We start from the raw sequence: 23,809 nt of genomic DNA on the forward strand, positions 1-23,809 counted from the left end.
CCGTCTTCACGAAAGTATGACATTTTCATTTTTTTAAAAAATACTTTCATGTTGTAGGAGGGATTAAGTACAATCATTGCTCGAAATATGGAAATAATTTAAGTTTTTGAGCGGCAATGAGCAAATTTTTATGTTAGCTGTGATAGATCACCTGATGTCATGTAACAGTAGGGAAACGACCGCTTGTCGAAACAGCAACCAAGATTCTCACAGACTTCCCTTCTAAACGTCCACCCACCGCAAGGTTGCCGTCGGTTAATGGCAACTTTACATCTTCCGCATGGCGCGTCTGGAAATAAACGTTTTGTTTGTGCTTGCACGTATTTCGTTGTAATGTACTTTGTTGCTGTTTCACCTTTTCTTGCGAAACACACGGGATTATCGCCACGACCTTCGCTGTTGTCATGGCAACAGCCTTGATCTATGCATGCAGAAACACGAAGGTTGCTTCCTCCAGCACAAGGCACTCGATTTCTCATCTCAATCTCGCAGCAATCGCCTTCACCTGTCAAGTTCAAAACATCACCAAATTTCAGTCGCAATGAAATATCTAAGGCGTTATGTAAAGAGGCAAATTATAATTCCATAACAAAAAAACTGTTCTTTCAACAATTTTTATGACATTTTGTGATTAAAATTGTTAAAATAACGTTCTCACTTCATTAGAATGACAAAGTGCCACATTCAATTTGTGAAACGAGCATTACCGTTTGCACGATTTATCGTTTAGACGTGCAGCCTGAAAGGTTAACTTTCTTGTAAAACACACGCAAGTTATTCATCGGTACATTGGAAACGAAAGGTCATTATTTATTTCATTCTATACCCCTATCACGATTTAAATAGTACGATTGTGCAAGATTACGTAGCCTTCACACACGCTATCAGCAATGTCTAGGTTTCTAAACTTGTATGCTTGCGACATATTACGACTGAACGAAACATTACACGTTAGTCCATTGATAATACATTTCTGTTTTTCCCTGGATTGAAGTACACAAAATGTCAATCCAACCAGTGCAGTAAGTTCAATAAATAAATTTAAAATAGATCAGTATAATCATTGAGAAGCACACGTGACTTACCGAAAGGCGCTACTTGAGCTGTGTTCTGTTTGAATGTAAAAGTCAGTATGAAACATACATGAATAAATTTACTCCACATTTTGTCTTCCAGGTACAAATTAAATTAATCCGTTGACGTCATCAATAAAAAGGCCTGAATGTAAGCCGAGTTTGGCTAATAAATGTTAATAAACAACTGCGATAAAACAACAACGAGCAATTACAAACTCAAAGCATACGATTATACAAATTATTCAAAAAAAAATACATATAAATAGCAGTATGTAGTTTTAAACTGTGGTTGTTTTAGTGAGGCTGTTCAGAGCACAATGAAACAAGAAACTATCTAAACAGCTCGATTATTTGCCACAAACAAGACTTAAAAAATACCACTCATTTGACCTCTGTGTCAATCATACGAAATTATTATTAGCGGGAAAACGGAATGAATGAGACAATTTCCTTTCAGTTAAAATATATCAAATATTTCGTTTGTCATCGGTGGGTAAATAGATAACTCAATAAACCTATTTGACAAAGTAATATTAAAATTTGTTTCTTTATTTATGTCTCACTAACTGCCACCATGTATGCACTTTATCAACGAATTTGCAACACCCTTTTTGTCTGCCTGTTACCTTCGTTACACCCGTTTTAACATCAGGGAACCAGAAACACTAAACTTGAACTACGCTGTTTTCGTAAAACTGTTGAGAAAAAGTAGCTTACACATAACATTCCATTTGGCCGTAAATTAGGTGAGGCTTTTGTACAGTTTGCCAGAAGCGCAACGGTAGATGAAAAGATAAATGAATTTAATTTAAAGTTTTTGTCATATTAGGCTACATCTCTATCTCTCATCTCTAAGCCATTTGGCAAATCGCAATTTACCTTTTATAATTAGCTATTTACTGCATATCTTGTCCCATGAAGCAATACATCTTGATACCTAAGTAGCATGTAGCTTTACGACATTTACATGCTTTCCAAAAACTGCATCAGATAAAACAACGATTATGGGATCAGATTCGAGTTACCCCTTTTACGTAGAAAAGCGAATAAACATTAAGGGCAGGTATTTGTTGTCTGGATGCTTTAGCGCCGGTTGAATTTACATCCCGGTCTACACATGGTTGGTTTCAATGCATTAATAGATTTTTGTAGGTTATTATATTGTAATCAAACTTTTAGTCGTTTGGAAATTTTTTTTGGAAAATTTTACAGGCGATGCTTTTGCGACAACCTTTTCTTGAAACTTTTAACACATCCGTAAACATCAAATCAAATAATTGAGACTTTGCGGAAAAATTTATAAACACGAAAGTTTTGATCAAGCGGATTCACGCCTTTACAACATTTTGATTTATTGTCAAAATTGAGAAGATTGTTGGGTTGTGAAGTGGAACAATGTACAAAGATACGGTGCAAGAGGCACATGCTGCCAAATTTTCACTGCCTCACACTCTTAACAAATCATTTACATTCTCCAACTAAAACTTCCTTTCATTGTGGCAGCTTCAACATGCTCGACAGCCTTTTCGAGCCTTAAGCAGAAAATTTATACCAGGTGTAAAATACGCCAGAAAAGTTACGCATGACAATTTCGCCCACCTGCGATTGGACTTTTGATCCGGTCGTTAGAGCCGCTAATTACAGACTCACGCATTTCATGGTTGACAGCAATCCCATCTGACACTTTTTTTCTCCGCTACATTTAGCGGTGATAAGGCTTATTACTAACGTGACAAGCGAACCAAAATCGCCGAGTTCGTAGAAAATGGACAAATGGTGCATTTTCCGCGTATTTATCACAATGTCATCACATGAAGTTTTGCCAACCGGAAATCCCCTTTTACAAAAAGCTCTCGCTTTGGCGAAACAAATTGGCCCCATGACCGACCAGTGTCACTAGTTTAGTAAATACAAATATTGCTGCCATAGTATGTGAACAAGGAAGCATTGTCTGGTGATTCGAGTTAATTTTGTAGTGGCAAAAGTTGTAAAACAAGCTGGTTTGTTGATCATTCCTGTGGTTATAAACATTGTACAGTCTAGGCAACCAGTTTATTAAACTCCTAAGACGATTTCTTGTATTTTGTAACATACTGGAGAAACTGTAGTTTGCATACTGCTTTGTATTTGTATTTTTACAATTATTGTCGTCAAAACAAATGTTGTAACTTATGAAAAATCATTCCGTTTAAAGAGTTGAAGAGAGAGAAAAGAGTATAAAGCGCTTTGAAAAGTGACTGTCGTTCATACAAATGCTTTTTTCAGACGTGTTGCAAAAACTTACGCAAGGTTTCGTGATGGCAATCCTAAAGAGGGGCTCTTAAAACGTCGAAGCTTCATCGCAAGACATGCGTATATGACGCAGAGCAGTCTGCTTAATCAGAAGAATACGTTTGCATACAACCTCACCACGACCTTATAGCGATACCTAAACACCAGATTAACATATCACGTACCGTAAATTGAGTATATATCCAAAAAACAAATGCAAAATTAACGGCCCCACCCGATACAAATTAACTGCACATGTTGATTGCAAATAAAAGCTCATAAATTGATAAATTTAGAAATAAAAGCTCATTTATAAATTTAAATAGCTCATATTCGAAAACTGTGAACTCTACCAGTAACTTACTTGAAATGCTTTTATAACTAATCTGTTTTCTTGCACTTCGTCACGTTTCTCAACAGTGCTTAGACAAATAAACTGCCACATAATTGTAAAAGTTGCGGCAATTTTTTGAATTAAATTGCATTCACTTTTGCTACACAGCTATAAGTGAAAGCTTATACCATACCACGCAACAAAGATTTTAGTAAATCCTAAGAAGTGCCCAAACTGATTGATTAAGTTAGTGGGCAACTAAATGGTCGTAAAGTCAAAAACAGCCTGATGCCCAGTAAAGTATACATGGTTGCGTTTCTCAATACAATCGGAACGAAGTACAACACATCTCGGTATAACATAAACTCACATAACATGATGGTATTTTCCTTCTGTTATAAATAATTTCAGGTCCAAGCAATATATAACCTTACCAAAAATATTTGTAGCTTAATGACCGCTACTGTCATTACCTCTTGGGTTCTAACTGCCTACATCAGACATCGCAGGATTATATCAGCTCTTGCGAACATAGCCTGTCCGCCCACGTGATGCGTGCCACGACTGACCTACACACAAGCCCGATATTTCACTAACCAATAATTCCCCTCCGGCTTAGATGGACATATTTTGGTTTTACGATTTTTTTACATACAACGGCTAATATTTCATGCTTTTTACCTTTGTCTCGGTCAGTAACATAAACAGTGAAAGACGGTTTGTGCGTCGGCTGTTGGCGATGATAGCAGTTTGCTATCTAAATGTGTAACGGAGCACAGACGGGTGCTTACAGACAATCAAGTTTTTGCAAAACAAGCATTAAAGTGTCTGTCCTCGAAAGAATCGATTAGGCGCATGGAAAAATTCTCAGCATATTACGTACGATGCACGGGGCATCAGTGGAGAAAATCTCGTCGTTTTATCCATAAAATGCACGCACGTGTGAGGCCATCGTACTAGAATAATCACAAATATCTATCGACGTTGGGCTGTAATGCGTGTATAAACTACCTTCAAATTGAGGGGGTAGTTGCCAAGCTGACGCATTTCGATGATGGCAAACTTAACATCCAGGGACAGGGACATAACAGCTGCATTTTTGTCCGGTAATTTTGAACTTAAAATAGTTTGCAAGAACACCTGTATAACCCAACGTTGGTCGCAAACTTTAATGGAATGTTGCGAAACGCCATGGGTGAACAGCAGCGGCCGAACGACGGTGTAGCGCGAAACAATTTGTGCAAATGGTAAAATCTAGCAATGTTTGGATAATACAGAGCAAAACCAGAAATGTTATGAAAATTGCAGCAAATCAGTCTGTCCAAACCACATTTGCACTAACACAAACGCAAAAGTTGGAGGAACGATTCCTTTTATTCCACCACAATGAAAACAAGCACCACGGCAAACAAACATTGACAATGTTATTTAAATTTTCACACGAAACCGAAGTTCTTGGTCTTGATTGCAACACTCAATTTCTGCTTTAAAATTTGCCTGCAAAAAATGCAAGTTTCTTGTAAGAATATTTTTGAAAATTATCACCCTGGGAAAGTGTTTGCTGACTAATTAGCACATGAGATAAATAGCCAACTGTTTTCTTTTAACGGTTACAAATTTGTGCGGTAGGAAATATTAAATGCATTATGAACCTTAGTTGATTGACACACGGTATATTCTCACCTAGAAGAGTAAAGCGGCACGTATAGTCTCGATATGCATGTATTGGCAGTGGGGAGATGTTGGTCATCGGGTGGACGTATAGTGATGGTTGGCATTGGTTGAAATCCATCTTCGCTTGCAGGGAGAGAGGGGGAACCGGTCCAGAAATAAAGAAGTTCTTGTTTATCCGATGCACTCAGACGATCGACAACCGCCCAGAACCAACGTTTAAACTGAACGAGCTTTTCAGCCGAACCTAAAGGGGGAACGAAATAATGTCGATTAAAATAATATACTTACAAAGCTACAGTATTTTGTCTGGATAAGAGGTGGCAAGATTTGTAAAATTAAAACATAAAGTAGAAATAAACAGTAAGGGGAGCTTTAAAGGATTGTTGCATGTTGAGTTGCGATAACAAGTACACTCTTCAACCCTCAATCTTTCCAAGAAACAATTATTGTTAATTGGTGAATAACACGTTGCGTAGAAGTGCTTTTACATCCCACGAACTGGATGGACAGCCAGATATAACGGATGAAGCCACAGAAGGAACAACAAAACGAATACATCCAAAAGCGTGAGTAAGTGAGTTGGCAATTTATTAATGCCGTGCAAGAATTTGTTTCCCCTCGGGCTTTTAGTCACCTGTTGATGGCCAAAATCCGCGTCATATCTTCCACGAAATATAACATTTTGGAGACTTGCGTGAAATTCGCATTACTTACTGAATACCGGTAAAAATTCTCACCAGACTTTCCGCTTTCGTCGTTGAACATTGTGTAACTTATTAAGGTGCGGAGATCCACGTGACCACACCCGTTCACCAACAGACGAAAATCCTCGGCAGTGAGCAACTGAAGTGTAAAGCGCGGAAGAACATCGTGGACGCCCTGACGAATCTGTGACGAAAGTGTGTAAATACCGAATACAACACTTGCTCCTGTAAAAATAAAGGTCACGTTACCTTTTCGAGTGGTTTTCGGCAACATACCACCATTCGATACAGTGCATATCTTCGCACATAATCGCGCACGTTCAATTTGGTGACTGACGTCACTGCGCCATCCGGGATCAAAGAAACCTGAAATAATACAATTATTTTTATCCATGACCATATTTGCCAAGTATTGAAATCGTGAACCGTCTCGAGACTTGACTTTAAAAACGTGAAAGTTTAATGTTTCAAAGGCACGCTACAGTTCAATACCGGGTGATAAAATATAAACTTACATTTCAGTGTCAAAAAGATCGTATACAATACAACCAAAACCATATACGGATATCCACAAATTCCAGCCTTGCCGCAGGAACGCTAGTTTGTTTTTCTGTTTACATAATTCGCTTTCAAACCGATATTAATCGGATAATCCAAGCCGGCAACATACTGTGGCAACACCGCAGCAAAAATTTATCACGTTTTGAAGGTCAACGATTATTCTTGAGTGCGCAAAAGTTAAACCGGAAATCCGCCACATACTTAGTGGTCGATCCACGAAACAAGAGTTTGTGTTTGAACGCGGTTTTGTCGGTAACAAGTTCAGTTAAGTGTAATTATGACAGGAAATCGCGGTCACAGTCCAAATGATCACATCGGATGCAACCAAATTGTAAAAGTTGTAGTATGCTCCGGATAGCACAAATTAGGCAACTTCTTGTTTACAAGTTGTCCGTTATGTGAACAACATAAATGCTAAGATAGAATACTCATTTATTTTTAACCCTTAATTTCTGGTTTAAAACCTGCATGCATAAAAAATGTAAATTTATTGTAAATATATAAATGTTTTTCAAACAAACGCCACCCTGAAAAGTGTTTGTCAAATTATAAGTTGGACAATAAACTGTTTTATTTTCACATTTCTCAAGTTGGACAGAGAACATATTAAATTATCTTTGACCTTTGTTGGTTACCATCATATGTATAACCTCATCTTTCACGTATATTTCTATCACGTTTTTTCTTTGAATTGTATCAGACGGGTTTGGTTATTTGCCTTCATTAACAAACAACATCACCCAACCTGTCGTCCGCCCTCCTCGCTCTGCAGATCAGCGACAAAAGTTAGTTCAAGATCTGCCAAAACACCTCCGTCTTCACTTTCTGCGTCCAGTACAAGTTGGCGCAAGCTCTCATACAAAGTAGGGTCGAAGAAGGCGAGGTCGTGCCAATTTACCTTCAATCACAAGTCAGTTAAATTAAATATGAAACAACTAACATGATAAAAACATACATTTCCAATGAAGTTTAATTTACCTTCCGTCCTATGATAACTTTAAGCACGTGGCGACAGAAAGGAAGTGGACAAAGTTCATTTTGAAGCAAACACAATCCCACAATCCGACCCACGTTACGGAATGCGTTCAAACGAGCCTCGGTCATTTCGCCCCACGATGTGGGAGCATAAAATCCACGTTTACCTGGTTGGTAAAACAGTGGTGGACCACCGGATACCTCTTCGTTCTGGTTGCTGTTTGCTACTTCTGGAAACAGCATTTGGTTACTGAAATCCGAATAAAATTACCCTTGCGGTCAGCTATGGATTTGACATTCTGCGTCGTATATTTAAACTTGCATATATTAAGCATACGATACACACGAAAAGTACAGGATATGTTTGGATAAGGTTTCAGCCAACCTTTTTCGGATGCTTTTCCAGTGTTGTCCCGTGAAGTATCATTGGGTGTCTCAGAACGGGAATCCCCCGACATGCTACCAGGCTCGGCACTTTCATTTCTTGCCTCACCAGTGGAGGGCGATGGACGCTGTCCGGTTGCAGCCCGGTAACCTGACGTGAGAAGTTGGTCGATGGCTTCCGATACACGCTCCTGTAGTGTTCGTTCACTTCGTAATAGCAGCAGTAACTCGTATGCTGGTAAACCTGAACGAATATGTTTAGTAGCACTGTTGCCAGGAAATGTGATTACCGGTACACCATTGGCAAGGTGTTATCACAACGTGATCGGACAACCATCAAATATTTGGTAAATATAACAACCGAGAAACTTACCAAGCAACATTCCTGTGATTTTTGGAGCCCAGGTTGAATGCATGCTCGCAACTTTCGGAAAGAGTCTTGCGCCAATCGCTTGTTTGCTGCGTTCAAGTGAAGACTGGTTGCCTGGAATGAGAGGTTGAATTTCAATAAAAGCACAACAGCCGTAGGCCAAAAATTTTCCTTGGCGTCAGTAAATAAATAAAAACAATCACCTCTTTGTGATGAACTTTGTCGGTAGAATGGTGCAGCGTTCGTGGCCATGGGGGTGACTGAGGCACCCGAAGTAAACCCTCTCCTGGAACCACGGTCCCGATACCTGGCTGTAAGGAAGGACCGGAGATTGATATGTCGCCCAGCTGCACCGCTGCTCATGTTCGTCGTTCCTTATTATTTATTGAGCAGATTTACGCAACGCTGGGGTCACCAGAGAACGAACTTGTGAAACTTTTACATGCACGTGTGTTAGGAAGGTGAGTATTCGAAGGATGTTCTTTGATTTTTTTATTTTATTTTCAGTATTTGCATTCAAAATAATACAAAGACAGACTCAGCGTGACTAACCAGGTCTACCTCGGTCTTCACGATCCTGACTTCTTTTGCAAAGTTGCGCCATGAGAGGATGGACGGAAGACGATGATGATGACTTACGGTTGGAGGTGCCGGGAATCAATCCATCAAGACAGGGAAGAGGTTCGGATGAAAGAAGAGCTTCTGATATAGCAGTGTAAAAACTTCGCGCCACCCCAGTGCCCTCGCCTGGTTCGTCTTTGAACAAAACCTTTACCTGCAATCCACAAGGGTTTGTATTTGTGTTGCATGTGTGATCGCAAATGTGATGTAACTTACTCGAAGTACGGCCATGGGTTGACTCGACCCACACCTACGCTTGAAATGTTGATTCAAATTTTTAAAGGTTTGTTGAATAAGTGGATCACGTGACCGTTCGACGTTGAGCTGCAAGTCAACAGTCTGGGACGTTCGAATTCTCTCCATGTCTTTGCGAAATTTGGCCTCACGTACCTAGTTAAATATTTTTGCTTTTATGGCCGGCTTGCGGGAATCACGTTATGTAAGACGAACCTCAAATCCACCTAATTCTTGAAGTATCGACTTCGGTTCATTCCCCACATCGTCGAGAAATACGCGACTGAAAAGCTCCAGTGTTAGTCGACATTTGCCCAACACTGCCTCTGCAACTTCAGCATTGTCACTCTGAAATAAAATTGGTGTTTTTCATTCCAAAGTGTATAACAACATGACAATAACACGGAATGGGACAACTCACAACATTTCGCACACAACATCTCCGTTACCTGCTTTCCGCTTGATGTCGGTTCATTTTCACTGGATGTAACGTCAACAGTAACCGCTGCGCCCGGGGTTGGGATGGTTTCCATCGATACAGGTTCTTTGATATTGCATGAATTACGTCAACTTTATCGTTTAAAAATATGACACAAACATACAATAATTACCTGAGGTCGCAGCAATGTCTTGATTTTTAATTATTTCATCACTGGTCTTTGTTTGAACAGGATTTAGGCTTGAAGTCGAACGAATGACGGATGAATATGGAGGTGGGGGGTGAGGGTGATCCGTTATGTTCATCTTCGTAACTGGATCTTTGCTGGTAGATGATGAAGCAACTTCTTTTATTTTATCTCTTGTTGTATTTTCTTGGACGGAGCGTTCACACAAGCTCATGGTTGAAACCCGGTGGTCATGTTGTGATGTAGAAGAGCGGGGGCGACCAAAGAGTTCTTCCTTACGTGCACTTGGTTGAAGAATGTGAGGTTTCTCTGCCAGTGGTAAGGCAGCAGGGAGTGGAACCTAACAAAAAACATGCGCCTTTGCTTGAACTCTGATATAATTTGTGCTTGATAAAAATGTTCTGGATTATCACAGAATATAGTTTGCCCTAATAAAATAAAAAATATATTTTCACATTCTAGTGCAACGTTTTTTTTAAATTGCAAAAAAAAATCGTGAGCTGTACTTTGTTTAGTCATTTTGTCATCTAAATAAACTGCATTACTGCTTTCAAAATGAGGGTGAATGCAAATTGATTATTTTGCTGCATGTCAGGTAATTTCTCAGGCTTACTTCAAAAGGATTTGGATCTGAACAACCAAGAAAAGTCATCGAATCAGAACGGCGAAAGAAGGAAGTTTCAGGTTGTGAGAAGATGTTAAGATCCTCATCTGATGCCACATTTGTGTTGAGACGGAGGGAAACTGGATCAGACTGAATTGCAACAGAGTAAAGATCGTCCTGGAAACTGAAGTCATCATCCTCATCCTCTTCATTCTCACTGTTGTCATAACTACCAACAACACAATTTCAAAATAAATTTAAAATACAAAATATTTTAAGCACAAACATTTGTATTTGTAGTTCTCAGGGTTTCTAAGGTAAACATCACAACAAATCAAATTTATGAAATACTCACTAAACGTAGTTCATGCTGCAATAAAAGTTCTGACAGATTTACACAATAGTCGTATTTATACAAAGTACCCAATGTCGAGAGATATTTGACTCCTGGAACTGTTCTTTGATTCGTCGTTGTCTCTAAACGACAAACCCCTCATGTAGTAAATGTAAGCGTCGAGCACATAAGCCACATGCTTAAGAGCTGCAACGTCAACGATCGGCAGCAGATCTGAATGTTCGTTGCTATGGGAGCGCATCAGGGACAAAGCGTAAGAAAGAAAGTCCTGCACAAAATATAGAACAGTCAGCACATCATTCAAGCATGTTTTAAACTACAAACTAAACAAAAAAAAACAGTGGTTAAGTGGTGCTAAATAATACACAGTGAAACAAGCAATGCATTTTGGTGCGATTCTCACTTGTCTAGCTGCAGTGTCATCATTTAAACTTGTTCCGCCCGAATGCCTCGACGTGTCACGCGGACGTCTGTTGTCACGTGATGCTGAAACGTACTTTTTTGGTTATATAGATGATAGCAAGGAGTGATGTGCAAGCTCTATATCCGACCTGTTGCCTTGTAGCGAGGGTGGTCCTTATGTGAAGAAGTTGAAGCCATGAGCAACACTTGTCCGTATCTGAGTTGATATTCTGTTGATTCGACAACTCTCAACAACCATGACCATGTTGTTTGAAGAAACGACCTCACAAAACTTTGCAATTCGCTTGATTCCTGAATTACAATACAAGTGAATATGTAAAACTTATTTAAATTCTACACAATATGCAAACACAATGCATTACTTTAAAGGAAACCTCGAACACAGTTGGCAACGGAACTTCCGAGAGGTAATCTCCCTTCTTTAGAATTGATAACAGATGAGAAACTTCACGGATGCAAGTAGCGAATAGACGAGCAAGTTGAGCATTCGTCACCGATGAAGAGTTAACTCGAGTTTCTTCAACGTGTTTTACTCGACTTGATCCATAATGACGATCAAGAATACTGTTGATGTATGCTGGAACAGACAAAAACACTTCGCCACTTTCACAATAACTAGGTCGTCGTATATTGTACAAAAAGCAAAAAAACAATCATAAAATATATATTTTCACAACGCTCTCACCGTTTTCTAAGTTATCACTACGTCTCATTGCTCGATCCACATAAATATTTCCGGAGTTCGACGATGATCCGAGATTTCCCGAAGCTACTCTTGATCCCCCAGATCCACTTCCCGACCTCAGGGGTTTAACAGGAACCATGGAACTTGATCCCATCGCCCACTGCATAGCGTGAGGAGTTTGGCGGGATTCGGCACGGAGTTGTCTCGTGGCTTGTCTGCACACGAAACTTGTTCAATGACAAATACATAACATTTTATATTTCAGTAAGCCGTATTAGTCTCTGTTCACGTGACTGTCTTGGAACTTTGAATTAGACTGATTATTTTAAAAACTTTCGCAAGTTTTCTTCGCATCATGTGAAAAATCATTGCTTGTCGAAGTTTCGTTGAGTAACATTAACAAACTAAAGATTAACGACCAAATTTGCGTCCGCAAATCAAAATTCGGGCAATGAAGAACAAGAATAAACTTCTCCTTTGTATGCTTGATGAGCATAAAAAAACCTTTGCTGAAACTATATTAGATAAATCCTTGCAAACTATAATGTATTTCTTTTACCTTTCCAATGAATGTTCATCGTGCCACACAAGCAAGTGATCTGAATCCGTGTCCTCATCTTCTCCCTGGTGTGCTTTCATGTCTCCCTGATCTTCGTTAACAGGTTCTGTATCATATTCTTCCTCATCCTCGTCATCATCATGCTCATTTGATTGCTCCCGTGTTGCCCAGTAATCATGAAATTCCTGACAAGTGAAACATGGACGCAATTTAGTGATGCAAACCCTGCTAGAAAGAGTCGTAAATGTCACTTACCTTGCTGTCGCCACTAGCCAAAGAATCACTGTCACTTTCAGCAAGTAGTTCAATGTCAGTTAAGTCCATGTCGCTCTCATTCCTCTCACTATCTCCTCCATGCTCGTCATCTCCTCCATCTTGAACCTGTTGAATAAACTGACTTGCTTGTTGTGTTGTCAAAAAAAAGTCACAACTGGACATTTGGATCAGACCCTTATGGAAGCAATAATACAATAATGTTCACAACTATACTTACAACAGCAGTTGAATTCGTCTCCTGAGATGTTTCCATGTGATCAGAATCATTCCCACCATTTTCATCATCATTTTCTGGCTCACGAACCTGACTCCTTCGACTACGCGCACGACCAGGTGCATACCGGCGAGACAACACAGTGCTCCTCTTTGACTTCTTCCGTGATTTTGATGACTTCTTTGCCTTGTGACAAAGTTGAAACTTTTTTGTACTAATTATATGTTACAAACCACAAGTGACCATATGAAAATTTCGTTAAACTTTTAATTTCGCATAAAAAATCCTTAAGGCAAGACGTTCTACAGAAAGCAGTTTCTTTTGTAGTACCTCAAGATTTTTTAATTAAAAGTTGACACAATGTTATATGCACTATTTACTAATAATTTAAATTTATTTGACAATAGACATAGTATTAAACAATAATTATCTTTTTTTAATCCGATTGATACAACTGAAGGTAACTTTTTGAACCTGTTTGCTTGATCGTAATCCTGAAGAACTTGGTTTGCCAGAGTTATCTTCGTCATCTGAATTCGAACTCCTAAACCAAAGCACATTTTTTAACTTTTCTTTCTAGTTTTAACTTTTATACAATACCTAGGTGGGAATGGCATTTTTGAGAAAGCATGAGTGCTTCCGTGGTGAACTTCCATGTTGGATGAGAGTAGAGTGTATGAAGTGGTTGGTCGGGTTACACCCATTCTCACTGGAGCAATCAGTGATTCAGCCATCTCGCATAATTCTTCCACAGCGATGGGTGTTAAAGCCTAAATATTACGATGGTATATTAAATATTTTCAAGATACCCGATTCAAACATTCACTAGCACTGATCATATACAGTTGATGCTTTGAAGCCTTTTTTTACTATGTTAGCATTTGGTTTATGCACATGTATAGTTCTTCCAAAAAAACACTATCTTTCAGATATATTTATAAAATGTGATGCGTCACACAGACCGTAAGTATACAAAAAGCAAGTTACACATGCTGCATACTGAATCAGTGTTTCTCAATCGCCAGTGTGCATTAATTATCTACCAGTCCCCAATATATCTTCTTTTCACATTAAATGGATTTCTTTTGGTATTAGGGACTTACTTTTGTCAATTTTCTATTATATCAATGAATTCTGTTCATTAAATCTTAGTTAAGAATTCCAAAAATCACCATACAAAAAGGTTGAATACGAATGTTCGAAATAACAACTGACTTTTTTCAAACAATTGTTTGTACGTGAACTTCAATATTTACTCACTAAAAATGCTCTTCTGCACTTTGCTGTGGGTTGATTGTAAAAAGAAGATTTGGATGTGATTTTGTCAGGAGTTGACTGAGCAGTGAGAACAATGAAAACTCGTATCACAGAACGCAGAAACCTCCTTGCCACCATGATCCCCTCATCCCTAACAACTCCTTTGTTGAGTTGTACAGCATGAATGAGGGTCTCCAGTAGTTTATCCAAGTATTCATAACTTCCACTTTTAATGAGGATTGTGTGAGTAAACATATCTAAACGTGCAGTGCCTGTGGAAACCGTAAACAAGGTAAAACCTCACATATTTCACTAACAGTTGTACTTTTCAAAGACATCAACATTGGCAACAAATTTCCAAATATGGGCAAAGTATGAGGAGCATAAACACTGACCAGACTGTTGCTGCATCAGCTCCTCATCCTCAGGAAGAAGAGGAACAGAAAGTCCACCACCTTGATCTTTCGAATCAAGTCTGAAGCTCATGGACAGTTTACCACGTCGACCTTTGGCCCCTCCCATGATAAGAGATCGGACAGTCTTCCAATCACTCAACAACTGCAGCAAGGCATCACGACAAAATCTGCAAGAAAGTTATCTTGTCAACAAAGCTATTTCATGCAAACATTTTTTAACATTATTTTTTCAGAGCAGAACTATTTATAGTTAGAGACACTCTAACTATAAAAATTATTTTTTCAAGAGCTTTATGATACAATTTCTTACATGTCCAGCTTCCTAGAAACTTATTGTTGAATAACGTTATGCTTACCTGGGAGGTTGAAGATCATGTTCAGGCATGTCTTGCTCCCCACTTTGTGTGGGAGATTTTGCTCCACTTCGTCCCATTCTATGTGAGCGAGGAGGGGGAACATTCATTCGATTTGTGCGAGGTGGGGGTCTCCATTGACGCTGTTCATCAGTTTGTCGTGCGACAGTTTGAATCTTGACAATAATGTTTATGTCATTAACTTCTTTAGTTATAAAATTCTTCACTGAAATTATTGTTATGTTTCTAGAAGGTGAGGGTATGCTAAGTCTTTTGCTTTGGTTATATAAATGGACCGCCTTATATATCCTGGGAAATGAAGGAAATGTATTGTATACCTAAAAAGATCATTACAAAAGCAAATTTAATTGTTTTGACCTTGTTTTTTGGGCAAATGTTGTAAGGACCTGTCCTGCTATATCAGAAGGGGTGCGACAACTATTAAGTGATTTCATAGAAGGTGTCAACACGGAAAAATGTAAGAACCACTGCTTTGGAGAATAGCTCATAACTATTTGTTCTTACCAGAAAATGAAGGATATGCTGCCCACTAGAATCATGGGTTTCGTGCAGGTCTGTGAGATGAAGCAAGTTTCTCAGCAATGCCATTCTGTCTGCATTGTCTCCAGCCACCAAAGATTTGCATGCACATTTTTCCCAACAATCGCAATATGCAGTTGGACTTGTAAGTTTCAACCTTAATTTAAAACAGATGGTTTGGCATTCCAAAATAAAAAAAAAATGCAAAAAAAAATATCCCTCAATGAATAGGTTAAAGTGCACATACAGTCATTTTAAACTGGTGTGGAAGAGTTTAATTGGGTATTATTTACTCTAACATGCTGACATCCCAAAAAAATCAATAAATAGTTTATGGTGAAAAAAAAATCTCTTTTAAGAGTCTCCTTAAAACACTTACTTGCAATCATGTCCTTTATGACAAACTCTGGCACACTCCGTACAGCAACATAAATTTTCAGCTAGACCACATGTTAAACATTCAAAAATGCCCTGCACAAAACAGATTACACTAAATCTAAGCCACAGAACAAATTGAACGATTATAGTGTTTGCAGGAAAATTTCATATGCAATTTTTTTTTGTTTTAAAGCATATTTATTTCAGTACAAAATTTATTTGACAGAATAATTAATTTTTTTTCTATATTTAAATCAGTATACTTGGTTAATATGTTGATCTCCTGTCCATGTAAAGCTGCATGTGTCATTACAACACAACATATATAGGGGGTTATCATCTTCATTTGATCCTTCAGGATAGATCATTGAAAACAATTCTTTGTTTTGTTCTGGGCTGAGTTCCTCTGCAGCATTTAAACCTAATTACCATGTTTAAGTTATATGCTTTATATATAAGGATGATTTGATCAACTGCTTAGAATTAAGTACAAGATGTACAAGAAATGCGCAGACAAAAGTAGACTATTTGATTTTTATTTCAACACAATATTTACAAATAATTTGATAATTTGCCAAAAAACTTTGAACAGTTTTGAACCTTTGTCATGTTTTGTTGGTATTTCTTTTGCAATATTCATGGCAGTGGAGAAGAGAATTAGAGCAGCAGGGTAGGCACGGTGGGCAACAGCAAACATGAAAGGTGTATAACCAGCTGTGTCCCTAAAAACACATTTTAACGTGATATAAAAAAATTTGTAATGCAACATATTTTGAAAAATGGCTTTTGGAAATGTTCTGAAACTATTCCTTAAAACTAATGCCTGGTTATGATTTTAATTTGTAGCACATACTTTTGAGTGAGAAGTTTTTTTAGGTGTGGCTGTGTACACTTGCTGCTGCACATGAGCTTAAGAATTGCAACTGCATCCAGACGTGTTCCTCGACCCTTTCCATCACCCTTGTTATCTGCACCTGATAAAGATTGAAGCCTTTTTTTGTCACTTGATGGAATTGTCAGATTAATTCCTTCTTCATCTGCCAGAAAAACAATCAGTGTTTGTTACAACATGGCATAACCTTTAACCAGTGAGGTATGTTGTGAATTAAGTACCTTGTGGTGCATCTGCAGGGTTTTTCCAAGCTGGCAATTCTGGTGGCCATGTTAGCACTGGAGTTTCAGGGGGTTGGACATCAGAAAGCTGCCAACAAAAATTATCAAAACAGAGTTATACACTGTTGCTTTATATAGAGTATAACAAGCAATTATACCCATGGTCCAGTGCTGTATGGTGTTGGTGGAATTGGTGGTGGTGAACTTGATACTGGTCCTGACGTCCTGGATGAACTGTAAAAAATAATGTATACACTTATCAAACTAATTTCAAAAGAATTTGATGAAGTTGAGGAAGTCCTGAGGTAACTTCACTTTACCAACAAAAAATATTACCCACCTGCTTTCACGTGGAGCTGCGCTTCCTACAGGTGCAATGTGACCACGAGTAACAGATGAAATTGCATTTGCAATAGCACTCACAGCATCTGCATGATCATTGTTGGTCATGAAGAGACTGCCAGCAGGTGCACTTGGCATCAAGGGTTTGGGCTCACCTAATCAAAAATTAATAACGCCCATATTTTAAAGAATTAAAACTTATTTTGCAAAAAAATATTGCTAACTGTGATAAACTCAAAAAGTAAAAAAAAAACCTGTTCTGCTTGGAGATTCAGGAAGTTTCTTTGGTGTTGGATTATTTTTAGATTCTTTCTCTTTTTCATCTTCTTTCTGTTCTTTGTTGGACGAGGGAATGCTCATTTCAATACACATATGAAAAAGATTTCTCTGACCATCACACCTTTCATCCATCAGGCTCTGCACAGAAATACAATATCTAACTATTTTCAATCATGCATGTTTATGATAATCAAACCTTGTAAAAAACGCTCAACCATGGTGATGCTTGGTTGTTCTCCATGCTATTAATAAGTGCTTTGAATGCTGGAAAGTCTCTCCGCAAAACAAGTGGCATAAGAACTTGATTTTGAAATGCTAGCACTGTGACCGTACACCTGCATGTAAAAAATGCTTGTTTGTCTTAATTCCCGAAGTTTTCTTAGAACAAAACAAACAAAAATGTAGTTCATGAAAGACAACATTATAACATTTTAAACAAAAGGTAACAAAACTCACAGAATAGGACTTTACTGACACTACCAGCAAATACCAAGTGCTAATTGGCACATGTAAGCGAAACATAAAACAAAACAAAAGAATATGTACCTAGTTTCTGCATCAATAGAATGAATGCCCATTCCGGAAGCAAGCAGTGGGGGAATATCAGCCCATATTGGGTCACGTATTCCATCATTTTCATCTGCCAGCAATGGGTAAAGCATTCCATTGTAATCTTGCAAAAGCGTAGGACATTCCTAAAAACACAGAAATATAAGTTAAACAAAGATACCATTGTTTTTTTGCCTGATGATAATTCACTATCTTGGACCCACAGAATGTACAGAGATAGAGGTTATGTAAAATGCTGGAATTCTTGTCAACCTACAAGAGTTATTGCCGCATATGCTGTGGAATATGTAACATAGGGCAAATACCTGGCTGCAATTGATGAGCTTACATCTTGTCTGATGAAAGACTGCTTTTGATGTTGATGCCTCTTTGTTGGTGTCACCTATGTATTAATGGACATTTAGGTGACAATGGTAGTTGCCAGGAAGTTTTATAAAAGGTTAAAAACACTCAACAACATTAAACATTTTTTTAACTAACCAAGAAAAGATTCTGCTTTCGTTGGAAGAGATTTCTGAGTTGTTGTTTTTCCTTGTGAAATGTTGAGCTGCATGAAACTAAGTTTTTCCCCTGGCTTGTTTCCCACAGCAGCTATTCCAGTAGTCGTAGCATTTAAACAATGCAGATGAAGTCTTGGATCACACTGATAAGTAGACATTATTACCAAGGTGCAGCTACACACATTGATTTATATTCATTGCTCGAACATTACAAATGGCAGTGCCATAAAAACAGATACTGTCTTATAAAATAACATATTGTAGATACCTGCAATTTCCTTGGTGATTTTTGTACACAGTCTAACACACGTGGAGCAGAAGATGTAACAACAACAATGTCATCTTTGTGCAACAACCGACAGGAGCTCAGCACAGACATAGAATCAGGGTTTTCTTTCTCTGATTTATCATTTCCAGTTGAGAATTGTACTGCCACAATATTTCCATCAATCTGAAATAAACACATTTCGGACATGTGAACAAGAACTTTTCCTAATAACTATTAATTGTTGTGCTTTAGTTTTAAAGTTTATAAAACTTCAAGTAAATATAAAAACTAACCTTTGTAACTTTTCCAATTGGTACAAAGCGAACATCCTCAATAAACACCACCTTTTGTAAATCCCAATCTTCTTCTTGTTCATCTCCTTTGTCGTCACTTTCAAGATCATCCTCGGACCTTTTTCGCTTATGGGACTTTGTTGTATCAGTGAGTGACATCCTTAACATGCAATTAGGCAACATAACATGCAAAATATTTGTGAATCATTTAAGCGATACTACCCATGTTTATATTAATTTTTTTATTGATAAAATTACTATTCGAATGAACCCAAAAAGGAAGCATACCCAGCATCAGAATTTTCAGTCTTTAAGTCAGGTTCATCTGCAAAAAACAAATCATCATTGCCAGTTTTTGTTGGCTATTATGTGCTGTGTTTCAACAACTTGGATTGTTTGTACCATGTTTCAATTCTTGTTTAAGGCTGTCCATGATCTGAAACTTTGCTTTCTTCTCTAGGTTCCAAACAGACTCCAGCAATTTTCCCAACTTTGGCTTCCCAGTCGAAATATTCACAGCAATTGCACCAGCATGATAAATTGGAAAGTGTCTCAGACAAACATGACTACCAACAAGAAGCTGCAAGAAAAGAACAATTTCAAAACATAAACATTACGTCAATTAGAAAGAGGAATCAATTTACTTGTGGTTTGCCGGTTGGTGCATTTTCTTTGCATAAGGTTTGCAAAAGAGAATTTTGAGATTTCTCCAATTTTTTCTTTCGCTGGTCAAAGGGGAGAACCCCCCACCAATATACTCGACCTTAACATAAAAACACCAATCTAACCATCATGGAAGTTTGACATTAGCAGTTTAGTTTCTTGGGAGATTTCCTACTAACACAACTACAGAATTTAATTTGACCTCTCAAACATTTTAGTGTAGTGTGAAAACCACTGAAATCAAATCAAGTGGTTATTTGCTTTGTAATAAATTCCTAGACATAGTTTAAGTTACACTTTTCTGAAAAAAGAATAGCCAGCAGTACCCTGTTTGGACAACACTGTAGAATATAGAGAGCAGACATGAACTGATTTAATTCCTTCAGCCTCTATGAAATCATATGTTGTACATGGTTGATCAAGTGACATGGTGCGACTTGAAATGCTTTCATCCATCCATGTAGCAATCCCACCACTTTCTGTCACTACTGATGATCGCAGTGAGCAAGAAGCTAACATTGAAATCTACACAATATAAAGGTTAGTTTAACATGTCCAGAAAATTAATTTTACTAATGCATTTATTGCTTTAGCTTGGCTATATTTTAAAAGAACATCATAACACAGTGTGGTTCATTTCATATTGTTGGTAAGTGTTAACATTTCATACTTTTTGGTCTTGTAGGTTGAGGAAAACATGGCGAGGATGAAATTGTTTGTCACAATAAGGTTTTTCACTTCTCCACTTCCATTGACGCAAAATACCAGAACGGTCAACGGCCACTAGTTCACTATGCATTCCACCAATCATCTGATGAAACATAGTGTTCTTATTATATGATGATAATGAACAATGTCCACCAAAACTACATCAAAATTATTAAACAACTGTATTGAACACAAATTAAATACAGCTGACAAACTTACCATGAAATAAGCTGGCTGACCATCTTCATTAACCCACCACTGTATTTCCTCATTTAGGGAAATTCCGCTACTGCCAGTAGGAGGCACTGTAACAAGTTTACAACGCCACTGCCAATTATAGGTTCACATATAAAAGTTAATGCACACTGTTTTTTATGTTTAGTGGTGCGAAATTCCTATTAGACTGATATATGGCTTTGGCCACTTATGTTTCAAACACACATTTTGAGGTTAAACCTGTTGGGATCTTTGGTTGGCGCTTTGTATCAATTCTTCGAAACAAATCTATCCAGTGTGGTCCATTCATTCTGCCTAGGTTATCATCATCTGGTTCATTTTGTCGATCACTGTTTGTTCCACCCAAACCTCTTGTTGTTGGGGGTGGACGGCTACAAAAATAGTTGAAAATGCAAAAAAAAATAGAAGCAAAAGACTATTATAAAAATTGTGCTATAGATGAAACTTCTTGTTGGTTTGTACCAAGTACAGATACCCAATGGATTAACATTTACTGCCTCACAAAATAGAGAAACATGTTGCATGCAAGTCAACCGACTAAACCAGCATTAGTCACCAGCTGCACTGATAAAGCCTAACAGATCGAAACAGTGTGCACAATAGGTAACTGGCAGATACAGAAAAGCAAACATTGCCATTGTCCCATTACAATTTCAGGTAGTAGATAAGGTTACCCAGAAAAAGAGTAACCAAGTAAGTCTTCTGGAAGCATTGCATCTGCATCTATAACAACTCTGGGATGGTCTCCTGGGTGCATTCCACCATCCAACAGTGACATCAACTCCTCTCCAGGAATATAATCACCACCTGTAAATAATGTGAGTTTTATAGCTATGCACTGTTTTTATTTTACTCACCAACATGTCAGATGCCAGTTATATATAATTTTTATTGAACACAGACAATTGAAATTTGGTAGCCTTGTATATTTTGCAAAATATAAACACAGACATTTCATATGACAGACTCTTTAATGAAGCATTTTATGATACTAAAGATTTTGCTCAAACAAATTGTGTTAACTCAATGGGGCTGGGGCTGTTAATCAGTACAAAAATTACAATTATCCACAATGTGTGGATTCCACAGTGTTGGATTCTAACATGAAGTGTGCCAAGGACTGGACATGCCTGCTCAGGAAATACAGGCATTTTTTTTCTAATACACCCACTAATAATCTTTGGTAAATTATAGCAAAGAATATTATGTTCTTTGGCTTCTTGTATAGCCAAAACACATTATTGATATTTAAGTCCTACCATCATCCAAATCATCATTATCTTCATCATCACGACTAAGCAAATTGTTTACAGCCAAATTTACATCAAGGTTTGTTCTTTGCAGTTCACGAACAATCACAGAACGAGATTTTCCTTGCAGAACACCCTATTTAAAGTGATAAGATTAAATAGATTTAATGCTATACAAAAAATAATGAGTTTTATTGCCATTTCCCATTTTACACGTAAAGATGTAACTGAAACCATTGAAATAATTTACTAAACAAAGATAGTTGAGCATGTTACAGCTTTGGTACATTTTATTTTGATTAGAATTTAGATAAAGAAGTTCAAACCTGAACTTGGTTTATTAAATCCTCTGGCACAAGGGAAGCTGGTAAAATAGGACGCTGACCAGAAAGCAAAGGAAGGTTTCGACCTCGAACTTGACCTGATCTTATAAGACGAATATTGGAGCCTGCCATGCCAGTAGCAGCATTTAATGACATACGTGCAGTTTTACGAGCTGAGGAAGCAGTTGTTGAAGAGGACCCTGAAGAGGTGGATGCAGTTGACCGAATTACACCAATCCTATTTCCCCAACGAGTCCAGGATACGTCACCTCCCAAATTAAGCAAACTAGCATTGTTAAGATTCCAAGGTGAATCCTCAGTTCTCATAGATTTGGGGTTCCTTGAACCTAATTACAAAATATCACCATATTCGAAAAAATAAGTATTACTATCACAAAGCCGATATAGTAGACTATTGTGAATAGACACAAAATTCTGAAACTTTATTGATTTTTGTGTTTAACATTTTTTTAATATTAAAGTAATTATTACCTCTGTGCTGGTAACTTTTATCTTTAGAGACATCATCTGCTTGTTTATGTGACTGTTGTGACAAAATACTGGCAGTATAACCCAACCGACAAACCCTTCCATCTTCAAGCAAAAATGCAATATGCTCCGGACCCACTACACAATCCTTAATAGAAAGTTGTTGGAGTAGATGGATAGGTGGGGGTATATCATTAATATTGTTTGAAAATACATTTTCAGACAACTGCAGAAGTCTGCAAAAGAAGGTTAGCAGCATTAACAAAAGAGTAGCACCATAAATCTATAAATAAAATAATGCAATGTGCATTGTACATGCCAGTGTAAAACAATACAAAATCTGTCATATAAATGTTGTAACAAAACATATTGCAACAAGACTACATACTTTTCTTGAAATTTTTCCTCCTCATCAAGAAAGTCTTTATTACCACTTGAAATAGGCTGAATGACAAACTGAATGTTTGAAATAAAGTTTTTCATTTTCTTTTAGCATGGCATCTGTTTAAACTACACAGTAAACTACATAAAAAAATTATATTACTTCAAACAGTTGTATTGATGATTTAAAATAGTGCTCATGTGTCCTGAAAATAGACCATAAAAATAAACTGGGCAGCATCCATTAAACTATGTTACAATGAATTTCATTGCTGAATTCAATTGTTGTTTTCGGCAAATTCTTGGACAATCTCAACTTTGTGGGATTAATTTGTATTTTGGTGACGAAAGTTGTAGCAAGACAGGTTTATAACTTATTTTGAAGCACTTTTAACGAGAGAAAAAGGTCTAAAACACTATCCACAACACTTTACTTTTCAAAAAATGTTAGGTTAGAAAGGTTATCTGTAAATCCTAGAGATAAAAGGTTGGAAATTGTCACT

General features: G+C 37.6%; 1 protein-coding gene across 1 annotated transcript; it reads right to left on the reverse strand.

Annotated features, from left to right (window-relative positions):
- Positions 1 to 5,037: 5,037 nt before the first annotated feature.
- LOC145912475 (E3 ubiquitin-protein ligase UBR5-like) lies at positions 5,038 to 23,449 on the reverse strand. Its single transcript, XM_082999950.1, has 55 exons — positions 23,314 to 23,449; positions 22,929 to 23,161; positions 22,440 to 22,783; positions 22,123 to 22,249; positions 21,538 to 21,670; positions 21,083 to 21,234; positions 20,846 to 20,931; positions 20,589 to 20,729; positions 20,245 to 20,443; positions 19,900 to 20,018; positions 19,658 to 19,835; positions 19,544 to 19,580; positions 19,256 to 19,415; positions 18,963 to 19,145; positions 18,675 to 18,837; positions 18,500 to 18,576; positions 18,171 to 18,319; positions 17,821 to 17,959; positions 17,600 to 17,762; positions 17,344 to 17,500; positions 17,162 to 17,237; positions 17,004 to 17,091; positions 16,744 to 16,927; positions 16,491 to 16,612; positions 16,154 to 16,311; positions 15,892 to 15,983; positions 15,498 to 15,669; positions 14,976 to 15,148; positions 14,599 to 14,786; positions 14,207 to 14,475; positions 13,547 to 13,716; positions 13,421 to 13,490; positions 12,950 to 13,132; positions 12,712 to 12,837; positions 12,457 to 12,641; positions 11,898 to 12,112; positions 11,575 to 11,789; positions 11,341 to 11,503; positions 11,193 to 11,275; positions 10,858 to 11,057; positions 10,444 to 10,663; positions 9,816 to 10,170; positions 9,654 to 9,748; positions 9,421 to 9,552; positions 9,187 to 9,360; positions 8,902 to 9,124; positions 8,553 to 8,723; positions 8,353 to 8,463; positions 7,981 to 8,223; positions 7,599 to 7,825; positions 7,366 to 7,518; positions 6,309 to 6,425; positions 6,093 to 6,243; positions 5,365 to 5,599; positions 5,038 to 5,178 (listed from the first exon to the last, which is right to left on the reverse strand). The coding sequence occupies exons 1-55, from the start codon at positions 23,406 to 23,408 to the stop codon at positions 5,118 to 5,120; spliced, it is 8,835 nt and encodes a 2,944-aa protein (XP_082856076.1). The 5' UTR covers positions 23,409 to 23,449; the 3' UTR covers positions 5,038 to 5,117.
- Between the last annotated feature and the right edge of the window lie 360 nt (positions 23,450 to 23,809).

This window comes from Ascidia mentula, chromosome 8 (genome assembly GCF_947561715.1).
Source record: "Ascidia mentula chromosome 8, kaAscMent1.1, whole genome shotgun sequence".
Taxonomy (NCBI): Eukaryota; Metazoa; Chordata; class Ascidiacea; order Phlebobranchia; family Ascidiidae; genus Ascidia; species Ascidia mentula.

Excerpts from the sequence above, each read along its gene's own strand:
- LOC145912475 (XM_082999950.1), bottom strand. The coding sequence starts at position 23,408 with ATGAAAAACTTTATTTCAAACATTCAGTTTGTCATTCAGCCTATTTCA. Across the intron at positions 21,671-22,122 it reads TAATGATGATTTGGATGATG|GTGGTGATTATATTCCTGGA; the intron begins GTAGGACTTAAA and ends CATTATTTACAG. Across the intron at positions 14,787-14,975 it reads CATGATCTTCAACCTCCCAG|ATTTTGTCGTGATGCCTTGC; the intron begins GTAAGCATAACG and ends ACTTTCTTGCAG.